Source organism: Cotesia glomerata, linkage group LG2 (genome assembly GCF_020080835.1).
Source record: "Cotesia glomerata isolate CgM1 linkage group LG2, MPM_Cglom_v2.3, whole genome shotgun sequence".
NCBI lineage: Eukaryota > Metazoa > Arthropoda > Insecta > Hymenoptera > Braconidae > Cotesia > Cotesia glomerata.
Genome location: NC_058159.1, coordinates 22,666,184 through 22,691,469, shown reverse-complemented (window position 1 = coordinate 22,691,469; position 25,286 = coordinate 22,666,184). Strand labels below are relative to the sequence as shown.

The 25,286-nt window shown below is 29.3% G+C and overlaps 1 protein-coding gene and 1 long non-coding RNA gene across 2 annotated transcripts in view; both read right to left on the bottom strand.

Annotated features, from left to right (window-relative positions):
• LOC123258706 (dipeptidase 1-like) overlaps positions 1–25,286 on the bottom strand; it is a 201,794-nt gene that overhangs the window by 18,348 nt on the left and 158,160 nt on the right. Inside the window, exons 6-7 of the mRNA XM_044718884.1 lie at positions 8,822–8,954; positions 736–886 (exon numbers count right to left, since the gene is read on the bottom strand). Of these exons, the coding sequence (XP_044574819.1) occupies positions 736–886; positions 8,822–8,954 (284 nt within the window). The remainder of the gene's footprint in view (positions 1–735; positions 887–8,821; positions 8,955–25,286) is intronic.
• LOC123258708 lies at positions 24,830–25,049 on the bottom strand. The gene is made up of 2 exons (XR_006508122.1): positions 25,017–25,049; positions 24,830–24,937 (listed from the first exon to the last, which is right to left on the bottom strand). It is a non-coding gene; the product is annotated as an uncharacterized LOC123258708 (long non-coding RNA).

Sequence of the window (25,286 nt, the reverse complement as noted above, 5' to 3'; positions counted from 1 at the left end):
CTGTTAGAGAAAATGAAGAACCAGCGGCAAGAGAATACCAAGAATAAAAACCCGAAGGATATATACAGATACATATAAGAGGGTGAAAATAAAAAAAAACAACGTCAAAATAAGATTAAGATAAAGATAAAGATAAAGAATAAGAGGACATTGGAAAAAGATACAATACAAGTTTGTAGGAGAGACAAAAGAAATAGGAGTACAGCAAGAGTTTACTCAGGCGTCGGCTCTACACTCTACTCTCAACTCTCTACTCCAGAAAGTCATTTTTCTAACGCACGAATCCCAGCCAACTTTTCACTTGCCCACTATAGATCTATTTATTTATAAATATATCTATAGTGCAATACTATCTTGGGTGTAGTGATAAAATTCTTCTGGGAGTTGGGGATATGCAATCACTCGACTTTTGAAGAAACTTTGTTTTTTCAGTGGCAGTGTTTCTAGGTGAAAAATTGATTTTTTTTTGGTTATTTGTTGGTATTATTAGTTATTTATTTTTATTCGTTAGCTTTATTGTTATAGAGAGGATTTGAGGAGCGAAGATGAGTGGTGTATAGTATGGACTTTTGGTGTATGATGTTAATGGAAGGACTAAAACGAATTCGGTATAGATCAGGGGATGAATAATGTACTGAGTATAATGTAGTCTCTAGTGATTTATTTTTTTTTTTATGGGAAATGAAAAGATTTTTAATGGAGAAAATGATATCCTCGGGGATTTGCAATACTTACCAGGACGTGTCGCACGCATGTGTCAGTGTTAGATATCGCGCTCCCAGACCATAAAATGTCCTTAGGACGCCCAGTGAGTTGCCGAGGGAGTGACCACCCTCCACGCCGATCAGACTTGCAATTTTACCTTCCCGGTGAGCATCCAGAAGACCTGAAATATCAATTCCATTTTTAGAGGTTCGTATTTCTTTTTTTAGGTGCGGGACTTTTAATTTTTTTAGTTCCTCCGAGTAAATATAATAAAAATTAATTGAAATATTCATAGATAGAACGGAGCAATAATTTATTTTTATTTTTTTCATGATAAATAATTGGTATCGAATTGCAGAAGATGAAAATACGATACTTTAAAGAGGTCACAGATTGAATTATTGACAGTTTAGTCGATGTTTATCCGATTTAATGAAAATAATGTCAAAGATCTTCAAAATAACTGTTTCGTTTATTTTTTAAATAGCGGTCGTTTGGAAGTTTGCATTTATAAAGATTATGTTGCCAATAAATGAAGTAGAGTAACGATTAGTGAAATAAAAGTTTCGAGAGACTTTTATAGGGCCGATAAGATAGCGGAGTCAAAATAATAAAACAATATTAAATATCTGATGTTTGTCGAGGCGACAATGTATGGCTTGGGCAGAACTAGATGAATTTGATAGTCTTCGCTAACTATTTTATTGACTGATAGACCCATGTGTCCGCGATTTCAGTTGTTATTTAATCGGAATCAGTATTTTTATCCAAAGTTTATTTGTTTGTATAGATAAAAGTTTTTTAATTTAGTCGAATTAAAAAATCAATAATTATTGTGGTTAATTAATCGATACCAATTATCCGAGCGACACTGTATTTACTGTTTGTTGTTTTTTATTGCAAAAAAATAAACAATTTTGAAACTTGACTGAACTTATGGGTAAAAGTCGCCAGATAGTATAAAAAAAAAACATGGGTTACTCTGATCTAGATTTTTCTTAAAGTTTAAAATGCGACAAACAGTCACCAGGGCTACGAAAAAATCGGAAAAAGTCAGACGAGTAGCACGTCCTAGATTTCTCCGGGAATCACAACAATGCGCCACAAAATATAGCTCTAGATAACGTTTGACCCAACCGTGAATTGGGTCAAGTAATAATTAATCATACCTCCACTATACAATCATAAATATGAATTTCAAATATATCATAAAAGCTTGATTAATAAATAACGTACTTAAACTAGCTTATTTGATGATATAAATTCAATTAAACGCTTCCAGTATATCAAAGTGAAGTCAATTATTTTTTGTTAAAAAAAAAAATATAATTTAAAACTGGCATTGCAATAAATTAAGAAATATAATATTCATCAAATATTAAATTTTCACTTGATAAAAACCGCTCTTTTAGTAGATGAATTTTTTCGGGAATACGAGCAGAGTCGAGTTTATATTTTATTTATATTATTTTTAAACGTGAATAAAATTAATTAGTATAAATTTATATTTATACAAATAGGTATGCATCTTATCAAGTTGAAATGGTATATTAGAATATTATCCGCATTGCAGATGCACATGTTCTCTGAACTATGAAACATTACCGCGTGTATTCGTAGGTATATCCATTACACACTCTCCTGAGTTGGTATATACATTTCAAGTTGCTTTGTGTCACTTAATAATCTCTCATTCATCTATTCCAATTACTTATTTGTATATATATATATATATATATATATATATATATATATATATATATATATATATATATATATATATATATATATATATATATACATGCGTATGCGTACGCATTAATTGGATTAATATTACGTTTATGTTACTCAGAACTTAGATGAAGGAGATGCTACGGCTCAGAGAGAGAGAGAGAGAGGGAGAGAGAGAGTAATACAAGACTGTAGTATATAATTAATAATTAGTTACACGATCATCGCGGTATTATATCATTCTATTATGTAAGTTAGAACGAGAGGCGTCAGTTTACCCAAAAACTTTATTAGTAATTGTTCCATAAGATTCAAAAATACAATAATTTTTGTTTTTAATCAAATGTTATGAATTTTTGAAGTAAAATTTTCTCAAATTTATTTCGTCATGCATGATAATTAGACATAATTGATATTTTATGATTAAAATTAGAAATAAAAATTTGGAAGATTTCGTTAATTAAAAAAAAAAAAAAAAAAAAAAATTGCGTCTCTATAAAAAGACTTTAAATGATTCCAAATTTTTGGGAAATCAGAGTTTGAAAAATTTTTACCGAATTTTCAAGAGAAATTGTAATATTGACTTCTCTTTTTTTTACCTGAAACAAATCCTAATAAATAACTAAATAAAAGTATATATGAGTGCATTAGTATTAATACATATGTAGGGTAAGCAGCTTTTGTAAGAGATTCTTATCTCTTCAGTATTTGCTGAGTTGGCAAATAAAAGTGTAACGCAGCATCAAAAAAAAAAAGTTAAAAATGAGACAGAGATGAAGAGAAGGCATGTGAAAAAATGTAGGATACCAGAGGAAAGAAGAAAAAGTATTGGCTAAGGAATAAAAAGTGCTGGGTGAGAAAGAAAAAGCAAATTCAAAAGTTGGCGCACTATTAAGAGGCAAGTTCTTTGTAGCATATTCTTCGGTTTTTAAGATTGTTACAGGGCGAAAAGTTTTTATTCTTTTTCATGTATTAATGCGTATATAAGAAAGATGTGTATATTTGTGTGGGGGATGAATTGTTGGTGGTAGTTTTAGTTAGTGGATAAGATAAGGCTGGTGCAAAAAGCTGTACCTTTTTAGTAACTTCTAAACATTTTAAATTTTTCGGTGTAATCTTTTACATAAAACTGCTTGCTAATTTTTTTTTATTCTTAAATCATTGCTGGTATCATTATTATTATTTTATCTATAGACCGAGTTAATCTTTCAGTTTTATTAATATTTTATTAAACTTTTTCTTCTCAGGTACATTGAATAGTTTATCATGATTATACAGTTATAGTTTGTAAACTTGTTTCGCAAATTGAAATAATTTCATGAATTAAATATTATTCCGAAAATATATTCCCTTTTTTATTAAATAAAACATTTTAATAATTTATTTTTACTTTTGGTATTTTTATATTTTATTAAATATTTAAAAGAGTTACAAAGTTTTTTTTTTTTTTTTAACTTCCCGCTAAGAAAATTGAAAATTTTTTTTTTAAAATAGCTATTTGCTTTTTTCTTGAATCGATCCTCGAAGTATTGGACGTGTGCCCCAACAGATTATATATATAGTTGACTGCTACATGTACTTGTATTTATTGCGAGCTCAATTTAACATCTTATCTTGTTAAGTGTGATTTCTATTACAGCTAGTATCCACCACCATCTTATGTTAATCCTTTGGAACATTTTAGAGCTCGTCTTGGATTACAGTGATTAGCAGGTATTAGAAGCAATCTATACTAAGTATATTTATTGCATACAATACTTGAAAATTTACCAAAAATCTCATAAAATTTTGGGAAGCTTACTTTAGGAACTAACTTCGTGAACCAAGAAAATAATTTGATAGGATTTCTTTCTCTTCAATAATTCAGGAAAGTTCTTGAAAGAAGTAGAATTTATTTAAACCAAAAACATGTTCTCAGATCAAGAATATTTCTGCTTCAGCCAAAATAATAAAACTTAAACATTATTATCTTGAATCAAATTATATTTTTCATCAGTGTACTACCTACACAAAAAGAGAAAATCCTTGAGTTTTGAATGAATATTTTTGATCAAAGAAAATATTTAGAATAAAAAATTATCTTCGATAAAGTAAAGTTTTCTTTCCTCAAGAAAATTTTATCTTGCTCCAATATAAATTCGGTCTCTCTGAAAATTTTCTTAGTTTAAGGCATTCTTTTGTTATTTCAAAATTTTGCCGCTTTTTTTATTTTTTTATAGAATTTAATGGTGTTTTTTTAAAGCCAAATTGTAACTCAAACTCTGTCTTTCAGTTGAAAACCAGCCTAATTCTATGTCTGAGACTTTTATATACAAAGTAAGGAGTACAAAGTAAGTCAGCTTCCACAAATTTTATTTTATAAGTTCCAGTTATGTTACTTGAATCTCAAGCTCAATAGTTGACTACTGTACTCTATCATTTGGTCAGGTAAAAAAATAATCTAATGAATTTTAATGTAAGTGGCTCTTCTGAACTTTACATGAAATTCAATTTGAAGTAATAATAAGAAAAAAGTATGTATACTATTTCAAAACAATACATTTCTTAAATTTATATGTTAATTTAGCAACCAAGGTATTGGTACAGATATAGCAACCAATTTCCGTAAATTGAGTCTTCAGCAGTTATCCTTGTTACAAAGTCTTAAGAAGGGTTTCTGACTATTTTTGGAAGTTTTCTAACTTTATGAGTATGCCTGAGTAAATATCCCGTGACTCATTGAACGTCTTAATTAATTCACACAGACCCCGCGGCTATTAAGATGGTTCATTAAAAGTTAAACTTGATTAATCAAGAGAATTATTACATTATGATGTTTATAATCAGATCAGCAAAGTTACACTTTTCTACGATACTTAATCAGAAAATTGTTAGAATATTTTTTATAACAATAGATTGAATATTTTTTTTTTTTGAATCTATTTAAATTTGAATCAATTCCGCTGGGTAAATTTTGTAAATTCATAATTGTAAACGGCAATTATTTTGATTCATAAAATTTGTAACTTAATTTTGTTTTGTCAGTATACGTTTTGTTAAAATTAAATTTTGGAATTAATAATTATATAAAAATATCAACAAAAGACAACCGCACCGTTTTTCTTCATCCTTCTGGGTTCTCGATATATTGATTGAAAAATACCAGGACCAAAATAAATCAAAATTAATTTATGTCCAAAAATTGGACGTAACAGTTAAAAATATTTTTTTCTTGATCCCCGACCCAAAAATACAAATTTTCGGGTCCCGTTCCGCTCCAGAAAGTACTGATTATATACGTTAATATATTTAAACTATTTAATAAAAATTCCATTATGTTTGGAAATTAATCATTTATTTTCGTTTATTTATTTATTTATGTGTTTTTTATTCTTAATTTTTAGTTTCAGGATTCAATTATCGTGCAATTAATTGTATCTTATTTATGATATATATTTTTAAGCCAGCCCAACCAGCAAAACCTCGGTTTCGTCTCGGCTCTGCAAAAGTCGGGTGGGTACCCCCCCCCCCCCGCTCGTGTTTCCGTATTTTTGGATGGGGGTCAAGAAAAATATTATACACCCATGGCCAAAAAGTTGGGTGCTCTAACGCATGGAATATGCTATTCATAAACAATTGATACTTGCTTTGTTTAATCTATCAATTATAAGGAAATACAAAATAATGAAAAAAAATGCTTCAAACTTTCCTAACAATAAAAATTAGAATGATTATTTTTTCTTGAGTTACACAATTAATAAAAGTAATATTGAAAGTAAAACAAGTACGAGGGTCGTACTTTTCATTTCAAATTCTATGCAAAAAATTTTAAGGATAAAAGTTTTAAAAAAGAGCTTTTAGAAACTCATCAATTTAGGTTAACATATTTGGAAGTTACTGTCAGGTTAGCCGACTGTACTGACCTTAGTCGACGTGACCCACATGTTTGCCATCATGGACTCATGTAAATACTGGAAATTTGCATGTGAGTCGGCCGTAGTGACAATAGAGAGGGACGAGATAAACGGCAGAGGGTCGTACCAAAGGAGACTATTGTACAATAAATAGCATTTGGACAAATAGCTCATTTTCGTACTTAAATGAGATCCAATTAAACAGCCTCAACTAACAACAAAATGTAGATCTTATTGTAAAGTAATGAGATAGGGGAGATTTGGTGGTAGATTCATAAGCTTTAGATTGATTAGTTTTTAGCTTTGATTGTTGATCGTACAAATGCATTATTAGTGCAAATAATAGTTATTTATAGCTCTGTAGTGTATTTTATTCATTTCTATCGTAACACGTAATATGTTGAAGTGCGGCTGTTTGCTGTGACCGGGCTAATGGTGATAATGATAATCATCCTAGTAAAATTACTAATTACCGTTCGAATTATTTTTTCAGATACCGAAAATGATACCCACTGAGTAGGTCTCCTCTTTCTCTTTATCCTTTCTTCGCCCTCTCCAAATTTGTCGATAATTGATAAATCTATTGTAAAATATGGCTAAATTTTAGGCTTCGGATTAGTCCGAACACTCCATAAGGATGGGGTCATTAACAAATGACATAATGTTATGAAGGGGGAAAGAATGGGAGTTACGGAATAATTTTACGTGAAACTTACCACACGGAAAAAACGAGATTTAACTGGTTTCCATGTTGGAATGTTTGCCGTAAGATGGACGGTGTGGCTTAATGTATATAGAATAAGCGAAAAGAAATTTAGTATAGACCGGATAGCTCAAATGGTAGAGTAGCCGAAATGTCTTCGGAAGGTTCTGGGTTCGAATCCCAGTCCGAGCTATCTAATAATTTTTTCTCGCATATTCTATAAACTCACATTAAGATGATCCTCTCCACATTCCTTTCTCAATCCTTTCCTACCAATATCCCGTTACGTGAATGTGGAACGCTTCACGTAATAATTACCGTAACTCCTATTCTTTCCCGCTTCACAGCATTATTTATATTTGTAAAAACCATTTAACTGGTTTCCATGTTGGACGGAACTTAGTTCCATCTATAGTGAAAAAAATTTACAAATGGTTACTACTTCTATGTAGATTGAAGTAGGTACAGTTTTCGTTTATTTCAGTTCAATCCGAGGTGGGGCTCAGAGCCATCTGAGATTTATTCGTCTCAGATGGTTGTCAGTACCACGCGCATGCTCGTCAGTCCCATCTTACATAGAAGTGGCGTCCATTTGGAATTTAACTAGAATCTATCTGCACATAGTACCTATTTTTAAATTATCATTTTCAAGTGCATTTTGCAATCAAATATATATGAATAATATGAGTGAATAATGAGTATATTATAATGAATAATACAGATTATAATTTTATTCCAAATCAAAAAACTAATCCTTAATAGGATCCTTAATAGGACGTAGAGCCTGATGAAATAATAAAATTGTGAAAAAACTACTCTTACTATCTCGAAATTGTGTTAAGAAGTTGATAACACCGTGTAAAATGTACACATGAAAAATTTTTACAGTAAAAAAATTTTACATTCACGCAGTCTTATACAGTCTTCTGAGACAATTTTTATATTGACATTTTTTACAGTATATGTTAATTTTTATTTTGAATTTGTTAAAATGATTAAATATAAAACTAAGAAGTTAAATTGATGAATCTTTTTGCATTTCGGCTACTAAATGGTTTTTTTAATCGATTTTTTATGATAATCTAAATTAAAGAACTCAAAATAACATGAAGTTCCTTTATCCAAGTACCATCTTTATATTTATGTACTTTTTATACCGTACAAGTGCTACATAACGTTATTTTATTAAGATTTTATTAAGCCTATTAAGATAAGCGTATTTTATGCTTTTTATTCCGTGAAAACAGATTCTACTTGAACGTTTCTTCCTCGTGGTATGCAGATGTTTCTTATTTTAATTTCTCAAGTTTTTCTCTCGAAACATTCGCACTAAAAGGTGGTTTTTCACAAAGAAATTTTTGTTTTCCAATTCAAATTATACTCATTCAATTCAATAACCTCTATCATTATAGAACTTCCTCTAGTCAATGACTTAATTAAAAAATCTTTTTAAGCCATAAAACACTTGAAATTTCTTTTACAATTGAACGATCTAATTAACGATTTTCAAGGTACTCAAGCGAAACTAGCCTCTCGAAATAAAATGAGCCTCTTAACACATTCCTTTCATCAACGTTCCAAAAAATTTTCTTCCAACTGAAAAGCACTTTAATTATCCTAAAAAATTTTATGCTCAATACCTGCATTAATTTTTAATGAGAAATAAATTCTTTGACTTGTTTTGCGAGGACATTTTTCAAATAAAATGAGAAAAGTTGAAACAAATGAAATTTCTTGATAGCAACTTTGTAGAGATATGAGTCGAGCAAAGACAGAAAAAAATCCTTACCTTGTACAGAAGTAACAAGGGTAAGATGTTGAGCATTCATCTCAGCAAGTCTCCGTATCACGTCTATCTGTTCAAGAGACAGCTGTACAGCGTTAAGTTGAGCTGCGCCGCAGGGCACATAAGCTGACCAAAACTGGAAAGAAAAATTATTTCAACCAATGAAAACAGTCATGTGGTAAAAAATTCCATTCACGTCAATATAAAAATATCATAAAACGATAATAAAATAAAAAAAAAAAAAAAAAAAACAAAGATACACTTTTTTGATTTACAGTCAAATAAAATGAATCGTTGAAAAAAATTATTTGATCGTTTACTAAAATTTCTGTAAAAGTCATGATATCTTTCCTGTCTAACGGACCGTATCAAGGATCAATATTTGAACTGTGGGTCCGTGAAAGTGTAGAAATAAAAATATGTTCAGATAAAACAAAATGAAACAAAGTTGATTATTTTGTCATGTAATCGTTCATTGGTTTGTGATTTGTGATCGTTGATCAGCTGACAATTTATATTATATCACTGTCGAAGACATGCATATTATTTTCACTTATTCAGTATGCCCTTTTTTGATTGAAAATTTTCACAAATTAAGCATACAAATTTTCACCTTTACTGTTTGTTAAATGATTTAGCGTGTCTCGGATATGTATTGAATTTTGCTGTTGTTTGTATTGTGTAAATGAATACATGAATGAATACATGTATACATCTATATGTAGAGGTTGGGAATGGCATTGGGCCATCAGCAGTGAGGAAAATCCGGATCACGCTGATTGTCAGATCGAATGAGTTTAGAGGCCGGCAATCGAACAATCACTAGACATTCAATTAGTCGGCTCTAGTTGTATGTATTGGCACATTGTGCAATTGGTACATTGCATTGGATTGCTAGTACTTCAGAAGGGAGCAATATTGCAAGGGCAAAACGAATCTTCTGATCGTGTTGCCCTGCTTACGTTGTATTTCCTTTATTACATCTACAATATCGATCTTTTAATTCGAACTCTGATACTTCGGTTTATATGCCACTGACGATTTTATTTACTGCTGAAAGGGTCAATAAAAGGGGTTATCAACTCGAGTGCAAAGAATTCTGGTCTGTTAATCTGAAAAGCTCCAATGTTTTTTTTTCTTGTATAAAATGAAATATTTTTTTAATGAAAACTAAAAATTTTTTTCATTTAGTTTAAATGTAATTTAAACAGAAAAAAAAATTAGGATTTTTGAATGGGAAAAATTTAGATTTTTCTTAAATACCCATGTTTTGCTTTCTCTTTAATAAAGAACTAATAAAAAACCATTAATTAATAGTTGAGAGTTATTTTTTAAAAATGTCCAAAATATACTACTAATAATGAGTAGTTATTGAATAGTGACATTTTTCAAAATAATAAGTGATTTTTCTCCTCATTCTGTAATGAACTTAGATCTTCTGCATGACATTTTAAATTAGTATAAAATAACAAATTTAACAGTGAAGCCTATATACAGAAAAAAAAATTCACTTGAATCAAGAAAATAATTTTGAAAAGCTCTAATGTTTTGATTTAAGAGAAATGTGTACACTAAGAAATTTTTATTGATTCAAGTAAATTTTTCTTGATTCAAGCCAATTTATCTCTTCAAGATTATTTTTTTCGTTCAAAAATGTTTTTCTTGATTCAACTTAATTTTTTTCTTTCAGCATACACTGATAAAAAAATTAACTAATTTATTTGAAATATTTAATATATCTTTATCGAACGTAATTGAAAAATGAATGGCAAATAATAAAAAAAATGTTGCAATGCCCATGTAATAACATCTGACAGAGAATATTAAAAATAAATGTTTATTAATATTAATAAAAAGATTATTAAAAGTGTAACATCAAACATGTTTGCCGGCCGTATTATCTGCATCATTATTAAAAATGTTCACATTCATATATTACTTTGCAATATGACATTGCTCAAATACTTGAAATTTCATGTTCAAAATGTTTCTATAATATGTTAATAAACATCACCAATAGAAGTTGAAAATTTTTATACCTTTTTAATGTCACGTAATATTTCAATTTTCAATCAAGGGAAGAATGTGCGGTTTGCTGATAAAATTCTTGCTAAAATTTGTCATCATTCTTGTGCTTTCATTTATAGATGATAAACTTATCATATGTGTATAGATAAACAAAAATTATTTGACATTGTTTGAATTCTAAAAAATTTGTGAAACTTGTAATGTATAATTGCTCGCTTCTAGCGTGTTTATGAACAATGTACAAAAATATTAAAAAAAAATTAGGAAAACGATTGACTCTAAAGGCTATTCCTGCAACTTCCCGCTAATTCCATATGTAAGTGCTTAAAATTGCACATGACGTTTTTGAGGTCTTCGAGCTCAAAAATATAATGGATGTGTTTTTTTGAGCTCTTCGAGCTTAAAAGTCTGATAGAAGTTTAATAAAACACTATTTTTTGAATTTTCAAACCGCAATAACTTCTGAATGAATGAATCGATTTTCATGTGGTTGGCAGCATTCGACACAGTTTTTCAAATTCTATGATATACTTCTGAACAAAAATTTATCAGACCAGAAATTCTGGTGTAATTCGAAAAAATCACTTTTTTTCGTCAACGATAACTCACGAATGAATCAACCGATTTCGATCAACTTGGCGGTGATCGACGTGGTTTTTTTTATGTTATGAGCTGATTAGTTTTTGGAAGTGATTGTTAAAGCCGTTTAAAAGTTATTTCAAAAAAACCACATTTGAAAAAAATTTTTTTCGTAGTTTTTTTGAGATTTCTCAAAATCTACCGGTCCGAATTGTATTTAAAATCTAAGTTTGGTCAAGGACCCTTTCGAATTGCACCAACCGCGATGAAATCGATCAAGCCGTTCAAAAGTTGTGAGAGGTTTACACACACACACACACACACACACACACACACACACACACACACATCGCGGGAATAGTCAGGGAAGCTTCCTAGGACCACAAAACGTCGAGATCTGAAGAAAACTTGATTTTCGAAAAACGGAGTAAAACCAATAACTTCCCAATTTTCGAAAATTTTCAATTTTCTTAGCGGGAAGTTAAAAATAAATTGTCGGGTTATATAAATTAATGAGTGAAAAAATGATAAATTTTTAAATATTCAATTTGAAAAATAAACATTTGCTTTCCATAAGTGTTGACAAAATATTGATAAAAGTTCCGATTAAACCGATACACTTAATATAACATTGTACTATTGCTTATTTTAGAGTGTTTTTATTTTTGTATTTATTCTTACGGAAGAAAACAATGTTGTTTGTCAATCAATAGAAGAAGAACGACAAGCTAATCGATTTGTCTTGTTTAGTTTAAAGGCGCTTACATATAGATTTACGGATACAGACACAGATACAGATCCAGATAAAGATATATGATTTTATATGTGCACGTATTTTTTGTTTATTTACAAAAATGTGTACACGCGTATGTGTGTATATGTGTATTTAGATATTTATCTATCTCTATATAGTATTGACTAAGCTTCTCAAGCTACTTTTGCTGGAGCAAGCTTTTATCTATGCATAAGCGCCATGAGCGTTGAACTTTACCAATGCGGATTTTCTCCTCACGGCCTCTATTAATGCTACGTCGGCTTACTAGCCTCCTCACTTCTCATTCTACTACTTTTTGTAAAGCCTGTTCGAGAAAGATTGCAATATATGAACGTTGTGTTTCTACGTACACCAGTATTTGCTATTCCTGTAAATCATTTTCTACAATTCATGTAGCTTTCTTTTTTCTTTTTTTTTTTACATTTGTTACTTGAAATAGTGGAGTTGTTCAAGATTCATGGATTAAATTAAACTCATAAAAATTTTTTTACAAAGCTTCTAGTGAGAGCTAAAATTAAAAGTGCAAATAAACTTTTGTTACATTTTATTTTTTTTTGCGGGAAATGGAATTAAAATTTTTTAATTAACAGTTGGTGTCGATGGTTCTTTTAAAGGATTATTTTGATTTTAACAACATGCGAAGAAAACGTGCCGTGAAAAGTTTTAATTTATCAATTATAGTTTATATTTTTTCAGATCCATGGAAAGTTATTTAATTGAATATCGGCATGTTTTATTTGAATAAAAAAAATAAGTTTTAAAATCAATAAATTTTTGAATAAAAGTTTTCAAATTATTAAGTTTCGATAGCGCGATGATATTTAAATTCAAAATACTTTGAATTTAAAAAAATTATTTACAATTTATTCTTAAATGTTTTTTCTTATTTTTTGAGATTGAGCTCATCTATATAATTTTTATTTGATACAAGTTTCAATCTAACCTTAGTACTGATATATTTAAAAAAACTTTTTTTTTCACTTAAAAAAGTACTCAAGTGAACTGCACGTTTTTCGGTATTGTGAGATTTCATCAAGCACATTAAGTTGAAATTGGCGAAATATAAAAGAAAAAAAAAGCAAGCTTGTGAATGTTTAATATTCGAATGTAAACATCGTGACATTTTCTTCCGTTTACTCCTGGACTTTCAGAAAGTGCACTTAAGCAGATATATACTCAAGGGTAAAATGAAATAAGAATGGAATGTTTAAGAATAGTGTTTTTTTTTGTGCTAGTTGGTTTGCAATATAAAGAGAGCTTTGCTGAAAAAATATTCAATTTAATCGCTGGTAATAATTCCCTGTTACTTTGTTCTGTAACAACGTTATTTACATTCTTTTTTCACTCCTATTTATTTTTTTATTATTTATTCACTTTACGGTGCATTTTTTAATATACAATATTAATATAAATTATGTATTAATATAAAAAATTTTATTATCATTTTTTTTTTTACGGAAATAATTCTATTTTAAAAAGAACGTCGTCAATTTTCAGAAACAGTAGATTCTTTGAAAAAAAAAAATTAAGTGATATTTTAGAAACCCAAATTTTGCATTTCATATTAAATTGTGAAGATTAAAATCTGTCCTCTACTATTGAATTTTCTAGCTCAGGCAATGTACTTAATTCGAGTCATCTCCATCGATTTTATGTTGCACTTGTAGGAAATTCGAATGGAGCATTAATAAAAAGATACTCGAACAAGCCACTTTGTATGATTGACGTGAATGTCTATTAGTTTGTTTGTGCGATTATCCGTGTTACTTGATTTTTGAAGTGAAACTTCTTTATCGACGTATGAGAAAAATTTTATAGTAATGGAAAAAAAAAAATCGTCACGATTTCGGTTACGTGCCATGTTGTTTTTTTTTTTTAGATTAAATAATGTCAGAGTCTAAAAAATAACAACAATGATAACGATGATGAGATCATAATTGATGAATTACAATAATTATAATAAGAGCAATGATAAAATGAATTGCTCATATTATTTGTATGCATGTCTATAATACCAAAATAGCTCTACTTTAATCCGGAAATTTTTTTTTCCTTAAGCCTCATCTACCCAATTTCGGTGAAGTTGTAAGTAGTAATAAAAAAATGATATGTCCTAAAGAAGTTTTATTTCTTACCTGTGTACTCTGGTACACACACATATTTTTTTTTTTTTTTATTGGTTTCAAAGTTATATGAATTTGATTAAAAAATTCTGTTGAAAAATATGATGTAGAAAATTTGCTAATTTATCCTTAACCAATTTCCGCAGTGCAAAAATTCTTAATTATGAAAATTTTGATTAAGTTCTTGTAATTTTAATATAAGTTAATTATTCCAACCAGTACCGGGATATTTTTTAATAAAAAAAAATTTTTTTTTAAATTCATATCACGCCGGAAATTTTTTCTCAGGAAGCTCATTTGGGTTTTTATCCCGAAGGCATTTTAAATTTATCTGTGCACTAAATTAACAAAAGGTATGTATTGAAATAAATAAAAATTTAAGTTTTGTTTATCTTCGAGTCATAACTCATACTAGCATAAAAAGTAGCTAAAACCCGTATATTTATTTCTTTGGGAATAATTTTATTTTGAATATTAAATCATAACTGTTTATATGCATACTCATGGATGCTGTACATTAACATATACATACATATAAACTTATATGCATACGATATTAATTTCCGTAAATATGAGAGTGAGTTAGAGGTAGCAAGCGTATTAGTGTAGTTACAGATGTGGTTGATGTGAGAATGTTAATTCACTTTTTCATTTCGCTAAAATATGGAAATGAAAAATATGCAATGCACGTTTTAAATAAATATAGATTTTCAGATAAATATTTTTTACATCTGCTCATTTTTTTTAGCAGTGACTTAAAATAAAATATATTATTTACTTTTCTTTATGAGTATATGTTCAAAAGGGTTTTTTTTTTTAAATAGTGAAATTAAAAAATGAAATATAAATATAAACATTTACTTTTTAAGCGTCTGATAAACACATGGCAAGAAGTCTTTCCAATTGAAAAAATCTGTATAATGTCACTGAGAGCTGTTAACAAATTTTTGGGACAAGCTTTTTCGAAATAAAACAAATAGACAATGAAATTATACGCATAAAGTCGAAATTTTTTTCTCACGTGTGTAAATAAAGGTATAAATTTTTTTTTTTTCTGATTAACTTCATATTTTTTATTTATTCTTTTACTAACGATTCAATCAATTTACACTTTCTGTAAATAAACTATCCATACATCGATGAATCACACATGAAAAAAGTTAATTAAAAAATATTCACAAATATCAACAAAGCAGCTTTTATAAATTTTCAGGCTGTAAGCTATTTTAATTAAATTTCACGTTTCAACTGTTAATTGTTGTGTACAGATTATTATATTTATCTATTAAATTTCGGCTTTATAAAGAAATTGAATTGACAATTTTTTTTTTGTGTCAAAGTGAGTTTTTATCAAAGATGTTTGTTATAAGCTAGGTATGAACAAAATATTTATGGAAATAAAACTAATAAAATCAATTACAGCTTTTCAATTCAATTGAAAAAAGCTATCAAAAAGATCAGTGATGTTTTTTTTTTAATCTATGGTACGCTTCGGCAAAAAGCGCCAGCTGCTCAATCATCTTCTGTGGTAAATTATTTCTAGCACATTAAAATAGATTAAAATCAATGTATCGAAAATTACCAACAAATATTGATGGTGTTGACAATGTCAAGTTTAAAAAAAATAATTTCAATCAAAATCCGGATTGTCAATCAATATCAATATGTATATTTGTGATTGTGACTGTGGTACGGTCGAAATGAAGTAGCTAATCAAACTAATTTTTTTAACTTCCCGCTAAGAAAATTGAAAATTTTCAAAAGTTGGGAAGTTATTGGTTTTACCCCGTTTTTTGAAAATCGAGTTTTCAAAGGATGTTGATATTTTGAGGTATACTACGAAGCTTCCCCAAATATTTCCGCGATGATGTCCGTATGTCTGTACGTGTGTGTGTTTATCTTTATTTCTCAAAAATCTACACGATTAAATCAAAGGACATCTTTGCCCAAAATTTTTTAAAAATCTTGTTCTGAATATTGAAGCCAAAGAGAAAAAAAATTTCAATCGAAAATTTATATTATCATTTAGTTTGTATATTGAATTTTTCAAAACCTCCTTCAGGATAATTCAATTATTTTTGAAATTTTTAAATATATATCTAATGAGTTTTACAAATTATGTCCCTTAATTCTTTGTAAAGAAATGATATCTGATTTCAAACATAATCAAGCAATTAAATAATTCAAAAATTAGTCCATCATTAAAATTCTTATCGTCACTAAGCTATCTTGGTAGATTAAAGCCATAAGATGGAGAGGAGATAATTAATATTCCAAATAATAAATAACTTTTTGTAATAAAAGAGAGCTTGAGCATGTTCTCGGATTTTCCAACCCTAATATTTTTATTAATAAATAGAATATAATCAGATATATTTTCCATCTCCTGGCAGAGTAATCCGAGGCACTCAATAAAGCAAAAAAATTTTAAATTGAGGTGAGGTGGGGGAGGGGCGGAAAAAAGTTCTGTCAAGTTGCCAAATGGGATTGAGTCTTCAAAATGACCTACAGTGGGAGTGACTGGTACTCGTATGTAAGGGTCTGTTTCGTATGAAATCCAAAATGTATTGAGGATGACCTAATTATGGACTAGCTGTAGCGTTCAATCAGAGGGACTGTCACCGGGGAACAAATATAGCGCATTAACAGTACAGATCCCGTAGTTCTGTGAGTGCGAGCCAGGTTTAGATCGAGTTCAAAGCTATCTAGGTATACTCCGCTCGTATATCGTTGGAGAGCTAAACATTAGTAAATGTAGGTATATATATGTATATGTATATGGAAAGAGAAATAGTGAACTGGGTTGTGGGGTATATTAGTGAGCCATCAGCGAGATATAAAGCAACCAACCAAGAGAACTAGTATCTCAATTCGTCCTGTACTCCTTCGTCCTGTACTCTCGATCATTACATTAGAATTTCAATCATGAGCTAGCATCTCTTTACCGTTAGCATGTACGCCCACATACTAAACTCCTATCCGTCCACCAGGATAGTTACCACAGTGAACAGACCCTTCAACGATTAAATGACGACATCACACAGCTCTGAGTAGGAGCGGTAATGGCGATACGTGATTGGCATATCGACACCTGCCAATGTCGTGCATTAGACTAGATTTTGTTAATTGTAAAGTTCAGAAACTCCATTGACGTTACGCAATGACCTGGAATTGACCAACTTTAGTTATTCCCTGTCTTACCTTCTCCGATTACTCGTGTTTGTATGGGTTTACTCTTGGTTGTAGTTGTTAGGTAATATGATGTTATGTTGGAAAGCACCGGCAGTTACTTAATGTCAGGGGATGAGAACCAAAATGAGATTGTAGTCAATATTCACTTGGAGAAACACCGAGGGGACTTATCAAGGTTACATTAAAGAAGGTATTAACTTTTTAACTTTTAGGCTTCTTAACTTTTGAGTACGTGCTTAAGAAAACGTATTTTAACTAAATATTACTCCATTAATGATGGCATAGATTTTTAGATAATGAGAACAAATTTTGGAATTATTTTCCATTGTTTTAGTTGGAAAATTTAGAAATTGGTTTTGCCATTTTGAAATACATTTATCTGTATGGATAAAAATAAATGTAGCTTTTTTCATGATACATGAACTTATTTATTAACAAGAGTTTAAAAAATATAATTTGAAGTGTAAATAACATATGCTTTTCGAAAACAAATCGAAGATGTCGCTCCTTGAAAAAAATCAAAATTTAAGTTTGAAATTAATAAAAACGGCAATAAAATTTTGAATTTATCATATGGCAACTTTTTTGATATTTTTAAATATCCGATGAACTTTAAAAAGTAAGGATTCAAAATTTTTCAGTAAAGTTTTTTTATGAATGTCAAGTTTTCATTCTTTTTTTTCATAATTTTTAGTTGATTTTGATTAACTTCGGTTTGGGTTAGTTCAAGTAGAACTTTGTTAAACTACCATAATAATAATAATAACAACAATCGGTAATATTGTTTTTAAACTAATGACTTTTAGTTAATTCTAGAATTGAGTATAGAAATTTTTTTTTTAACTTTAAAATATAATTGTTATAAAATTATGATTTTAGATAAAAGGTTTATCATTTTATCCGTTTTAAATAATGTTTGGATAGTATTTTCCGACGGTATCCGACCGCCTGGGGTTAATTCAAATAATTAAGATTCAAGTTATGCATATAAATTAATAGAGTAAATGTACGGGTTCTCGGAAATTTCTACATTGAGGTTTTGTTAAATTCAATGAAAATAATTTTTAACTTCCCGCTAAGAAAATCGAAGATTTTCAAAAATCGGGAAGTTATTGTTTTCACCCCGTTTTGCAAAAATGAGTTTTCATCAGATCTCGACGTTTGAAGGTCACAGGAAGCTTCCCTGAATATCCTCGCGAGGTTGTCACGGTGTGTGTGTGTGTGTGTGTGTGTGTGTGTGTGTGTGTGTGTGTGTGTGTGTGTGTGTGTGTGTGTGTGTGTGTGAAAGTATGTGAACCGCTTATAATTTTTGAACGGCTTGACCGATTTCATCGTGGTTGAAGCCATTCGAAAGGGCTTGACCAAACTTAGATTTTGAAAACTATTTGGACCGATTCAGATCAATAGATTTTGAGAAATCTTCAAAAAACTGAAAAAAAAATTTTTTTCAAATGTGGTTTTTTTGGAATAACTTTTAAACGGCTAAATGGTTCAATTCCAAAAACTAATCAGCTCTTAACCTCAAAAAACCACGTCGATCGCTACAAGTCCGGTCAAAATCGGTTGATTCGTTCGAGAGATATCGTGAACGAAAGAAAACCGAAAAAAGTGTTTTTTCGGAATAATTCCGAAATTCCTAGCGCGATCAATTCAAAATTTAAGATTCTTTGTGAAGCTTAAAAAACTGCGTCAAATGCTGCCAACCGCGTGAAAATCGGTTTATTCATTCAAAAGTTATTGCGGTTTAAAAATTCAAAAAATAGTGTCTTATCAAATCTCTATCAGACTTTTGAGCTCGAAGAGCTCAAAAGCATAGGAAAGCAATCTCTTTGAACTCGGAGAGCTCAAAATAACCCATAAATTGTATTTTTAAGCTCGAAGAGCTCAAAAACGTCATTGGTGCAATTTTAAGCGCCTAAGTATGGAATTAGCGGGAAGTTGCAGGGATGGCCTTCAGGGTCAACCGTTTTCCTAATTTTTTTTTTTTTTTTTATATATAAAACGATAGAAAGGTTGGAATAACAATAACATTGATTAAATACTAAGTAAAAGTTACTTGTTTAAAAAATTTAAGATATTCTTCATACATTTCATATGAGTTTTAATGACATTGTTAAAAATTTCTTGTGAAATTAACACAAACGAGATCTATAAAAGAATCAGCACAAAATATGTTAAAACTCTATAGTAACTAGCTATGTATTTTATATGTTAAAGCTCCCCTAAGTAAAATTTTAATTTAACATAATTACAAAAAAAAAATGATTACCGTGTATTTCATAAAAATTATCCCCTAAATTTAACAAATTACTAAAAGCTCTAAGGGGAAGACTTTGACATAAAATCTCGAGCGAGCTTAGTGAAGTATTATCACAGAGACTGCTGGCACTGTTTAATTATAACTGTAGTAGGATTGTTAATAGTACCCTGATTTGGTTTTGTTAAGGAGTTACGACTATCTGCGCTATAAGGATATTACCTGACATCCTTGAGATATTATTGATTACAAATTGGTGTTTTGTTTTTATGTATTTTATTCGAATGCGATTTTAATCGTAACCAAATCGAATTTTTGCCATTAAAAACTACGATTGAAGTCATCTTAATTAAACAGCCAGTAATAGGTCATTTGAATAAGTGAGAGATTAAAGATTATGTAACTTATTGATAAATTAGATAATATGTTTTTTTCGGTAAATATGTTTAAAATTTAAGAGGATTTAATGAGGCATAGTCAACCTAGATATTACAAGTTATGTAGGTTAAATAAAAAGTTAAATTCAAGGTTTTGAAGGCCTAAGAAGCTTCTCTGACTATTTTTACGATGATGTCCGTACGTCTGTATGTGTGTGTGTGTGTGTATGTGTGTGTGTGTGTGTGTGTGTATGTGTGTGTGTATGTATGTATGTATGTATGTATGTCTGTATGTACGTACGTACGTACGTACGTACGTACGTACGTATGTATGTATGTATGTATGTATGTATGTATGTATGTATGTATGTATGTATGTATGTATGTATGTATGTATGTATGTATGTATGTAAACCTCTTATAACTTCTGAACGGCTTGACCGATTTGATCGCGGTTGGTGTCATTCGAAAGGTCTTTGCCAAACTTAGATTTCCTATAGGAAACCGATTCGAACCAATAGATTTCGAGAAATTGCAAAAAAAGTGAAAAAAAAAGTTGTTTTTTTTTCAATTTTTTAAAATATCTCCGAATTGGCTGAACTGATCGACCTCAAAAACTATTCAGTTCTTAACCTTGAAAACTTGCATTGATCGCTACCAAAAGCGTCAGAGTCGGTTGATGCGTTCGTGAGATATCGTTATCGAAAAAAATCGAAAAAAGTGTTTTGTGTAATAACTCCGGAATGTTTCATCAGATCAATTTTTTTTTCGAATTATTTATAGAGCTCAAAAAACTACATCGATCGCCGTCAACCGCACGCAAATCAGTTGATTTATTCAAAAGTTATAGCAGTTTGAAAATTAAAAAAATCGTGTTTCATCGAACTGTGATAAGACTTTTGAGCTCGAAGAGCTCAAAAGAATAGGAAAGCTATCTCTTTGTGCTCGGAGAGCTCCAAATAACACTTAAATTGTATTTTTGAGCTCGAAGAGCTCAAAAACGTCATAAGTGCAATTTTTAGCGCCTAGGTATGGAATTAGCGGGAAGTTGCAGGGAAGGCCTTCAGGGTCAACCTAATTTTTTTTTTTTTTAATAATCAACAAGAAGCGATTTACATAAATGAAAGTTTTTTGTTTTCTCCTTTTTAGCAGGTTTGGTAAGATTAGTTAAAATAAATGGTATTTATGTAACAATTATCATAAACAACACATTAAAAGTCCGATATTTAATAATTGCTCATTCAACAACTCTGCGTCAAACTGAAATATGGGTTTTTTCATATTTCTTAAGATTTCCTTGGAAGTTTGAAACGTTTAGATACACGGAAAGAAATTTTTTTTTAAATTACCGTTAAATTCACTGTAATCGTGAGATATAATGTGGCTCTTTTATTTATTACCATTTTTGGAGTAAAAATTACAAAAAAATTCATTTATTTTGTGGTAGACTTAATAAAATTCACCGAAAATCTAATAAAATTTACGGTAGACTACAGTAAAATTTATGAAAAAAAGTTAAAAAATTATCTCTCTTACCGACAAATAATTAGGTCGTGCCACCCGTCCCACAATTACCGTGAATTAAAACAAAAAATTTCTTTCAATGTAGTCTATCAATGGACTTGAAATTTCAATTGAATCAGTCAATTAGACTCAATGAAGATTCGCACTTCCCTAGTATAATATAACTTATTTAAATGAAAATTTCTAACCACATTAGTTAATGTAATAGACTTATTAAAACTTAAAAAATGTTGAAAAATATTTATGAAAGTAATAAATCAAGATTCCAAAGCACATTAAGAAAAAATGCCTTCAAATTTCGAAAAAAAATCCGATTTCGCCGCACGTCTTCATTCTATCCCTTCCGACCCTATAACTATCTGAAAGTATTGCTATAGCAGCAATAGTAGTAACTTTGTATGTATGGCTAACATTATTGTGAAGATCGTGCATGAAATGTATAACCTGTGCTATTGCCGATAAAACCGTTTTTTTGGTTAATTTTTACAAAATGTCGGAAAAGCTACAGTAAACAATAAGAATAATTCATAATTCAAAAGTGGATTTATTACTTCAATATGACATAAAAATGTCAGAATTGTTGTTGAATCAATACTACCAAATTCTTTTAAAAATCAGTCTGCACAAATTAACATTATTCTAAACCAATCTCAGATATTTTCGCGTTTAATTATACTCTATGTTATATAAATCCTATATTGAAGGTCATTGAAGGATTTTATTTAAAATCCATGAACTCAATAAAATTTATTGAATTATATTGAAAAACATTTTATAATCCGGAATGGATATGCTCTTTCTATACTTGTTAATTATTTTCAATAGACAAATGACCACTATTGAAACGATTGAGATGAAAAATGTAAATATATTGAAGTAATACAATTTGAAATCGCTGATTAGAATTCGCGTGTTGAATTTATCCAACATGAAGATAGTTAATATTATGATTATTTTTTCAACTATTTATTATTATTATTATTATTATTATTATTATTATAGGTATGTCTAAAATTTGATTTGTTAAAGCATTTTGAAATAAAATTTAATTGTATTTAGAAACTCAGTTCCGAAAAATAATTTTTTATTTAAATTGAAACAAAAAAAAAATAATTGATATGCGATCACAAAAAGTGATCGAGTTTTTGCAATAATTGTCACCAAATGTCGATGTCACTACACACGATCTCTATTGTAATTAATTAAAGCGTAGATAAAGGCAATGCCCTGTTTTTTTAATTATTAAATACAATATTCTGCGCATTGTTTCAGATTTTTTTGTGTTTTGATATGTTTTCAGCATCGATAAATACTTCTGGAACAATATAATCGTTATTCAAAGCATGTATACTATAAAAAAAAGACCATTCGGCAGCCGAAATGGAAGTAGATTTCATTTTATTACTTATCAATCAAAATTACAATTGAATTTTAATGTATGATTTTTATTGTAATTATTACAATAAAAGTTTTATAATGAAAAAAATAAAATAAAAATTTTATAAAACGAATGCAATAGCAAATTTCATAATTGGCATAGCGGAATAGGACATAATTTTGGGACTACACATACGATATGGTACTCAAATTAAAGCTTAATTAAAGAGCTTTCAGATGCAATTTACAGAGATTCAATAAGTTATCCCATTAAAAAGTTATTCGAGTAAGAATGTGAAGAAATATGAATTTTTATGATTTTGAAAACTTTTGAAATCCTGGCATTTCTAAATTACTTGACCGATTAAGTTTACCTTCGAACTTGACTTCGGTATCTATCTGTAGAATAAGTATGTTCACGGAAAAAAAAAATATTGTTAAAATGACTTTCCAACGTATCCTCAAACGACGTTTCCTTAAAATAACAATCCGGATTTCTGATTTAAGGATTTATTTGTTTGACTTAAAAGCATACAAAGAGTAGCTCTTGTAAATATATGTAGTTTCGTCAAAACAGGCAATTGTTTCGTTAACGTGAGGATCTGTATAGTTGAATTAACTAAATGTAACGCTAAAATAATGATATGGATCGTCATTTTGATGATACGCTGTATAGCTGAATTGGCTATACAGCATATATCTCTAAAAAAAATGACTATACGGCGTATAGTCAGAATAACGATACGTATCCTTATTCTAACAATATTTTTTTCTCCGTGTTGAGTTTGGTAAGGATCCGTTGTAAATTGGCGACGCTATCGTCGTGACAAGTCGCGTTATATCGTGTATATACATACTAGGGTGATCAAAAAAAAAAAAAAAATTTTTTTTTTTTTTTTCAAACAGGCTTAAAAGTTTCTTTTAGGTGTGAAAAAATCACTGTGAAAAGATGAGCCCTTAATATTAATATTAAGATTGTCCTCATCGTATTTTTTTAATTTCCATAAGAATAACACAGGAAAAATTTTTTTTGCTTCTTCTGATTTTTGTACCATTTAAACGATTAATTGAATCATAAATAACTGTTCTTATCTTTATAGAAAATTGAACGCTCTACAAAAAAGGTCTGATAAAATTATTTGATTTGTCCACGTGTCCAAAAGTTATTCAATATCAAAGTTCAATTTTTCAAAAATTTGATCGAATTTTATAAATTACACCGAAACTGTTGGTTTCAGTGCTAAAATAAGGATCAAATTTTTCTTCAAACATACATTAGACTTCTGATAAATGTTGACCAATGATTTTTTTTTATTTAATCAAATAATTATGATACTTTTAAGGAATTTTTTCGCAATAAACCAAAAAATAAACAATTTTATTCTATTATTATGTTCACTTTCATATTATTAATAAATTTTTCTCAAAAAATTGCTTATTTATTTATATTAAATATTTATCTTTGATGTGATTTTTTATTACAATTCGAAAAACGTTGTCGATGGCCACGAACAACCTATAATAAATACTGCAACTGTTTTTCATCTTTGGTTAGGCAGCAGTTCTATTCTTCAATTAATGCAATACTCCGTTCAGCAATGTCGTTCGTTACTTTTAAAGTTTTAAAAAATTTCAGACAAATTTTGAAACTGTAATCATTGGACCATGTAGAAATATCTTCTTCTATGAAATCGGAAGGTAATTCAAATTTTTTAAATAGCTCCAATGAATTTTTTGGAACAAAGTCGCTCAAATCGTTGTCTATATAATAACAATTTTAAATTTAGCACCAGGACGCTTGAAAGTGTACGTATAGGTTGGACAACTACCAAGAAAAACTAAAGATAATAACAAAAGCTTTTGATAATGATCTCGAGGATGAGACATCTAAAAAACCAAATTAATAAATATAACTTGAAAGTATTAGTTTTGATTTTATTAAGGAAATATAATAAACAATTTTTACCTGTAAGCAATCATTGATGAAATTAATAATTTTTATCTTACCTTCATTTAAAGCGCTTGCTATAGTTTCATTCTCTATCCCACTTTTATATTTAGTTTGATCAATGTTATCCCATCCTTTTTTAGAACGAAGAAAAATCGGCAAGTTTGGACCAGATGTAGTGTTCCAAAGAATTTCAAAAACTCTTCGTAAAATAATTTTTAATACATGATGGCGACAAAGAAGCCGCACCAATTTGGACACAAAAAGGAAGCTTCAAATTTGTCTGAA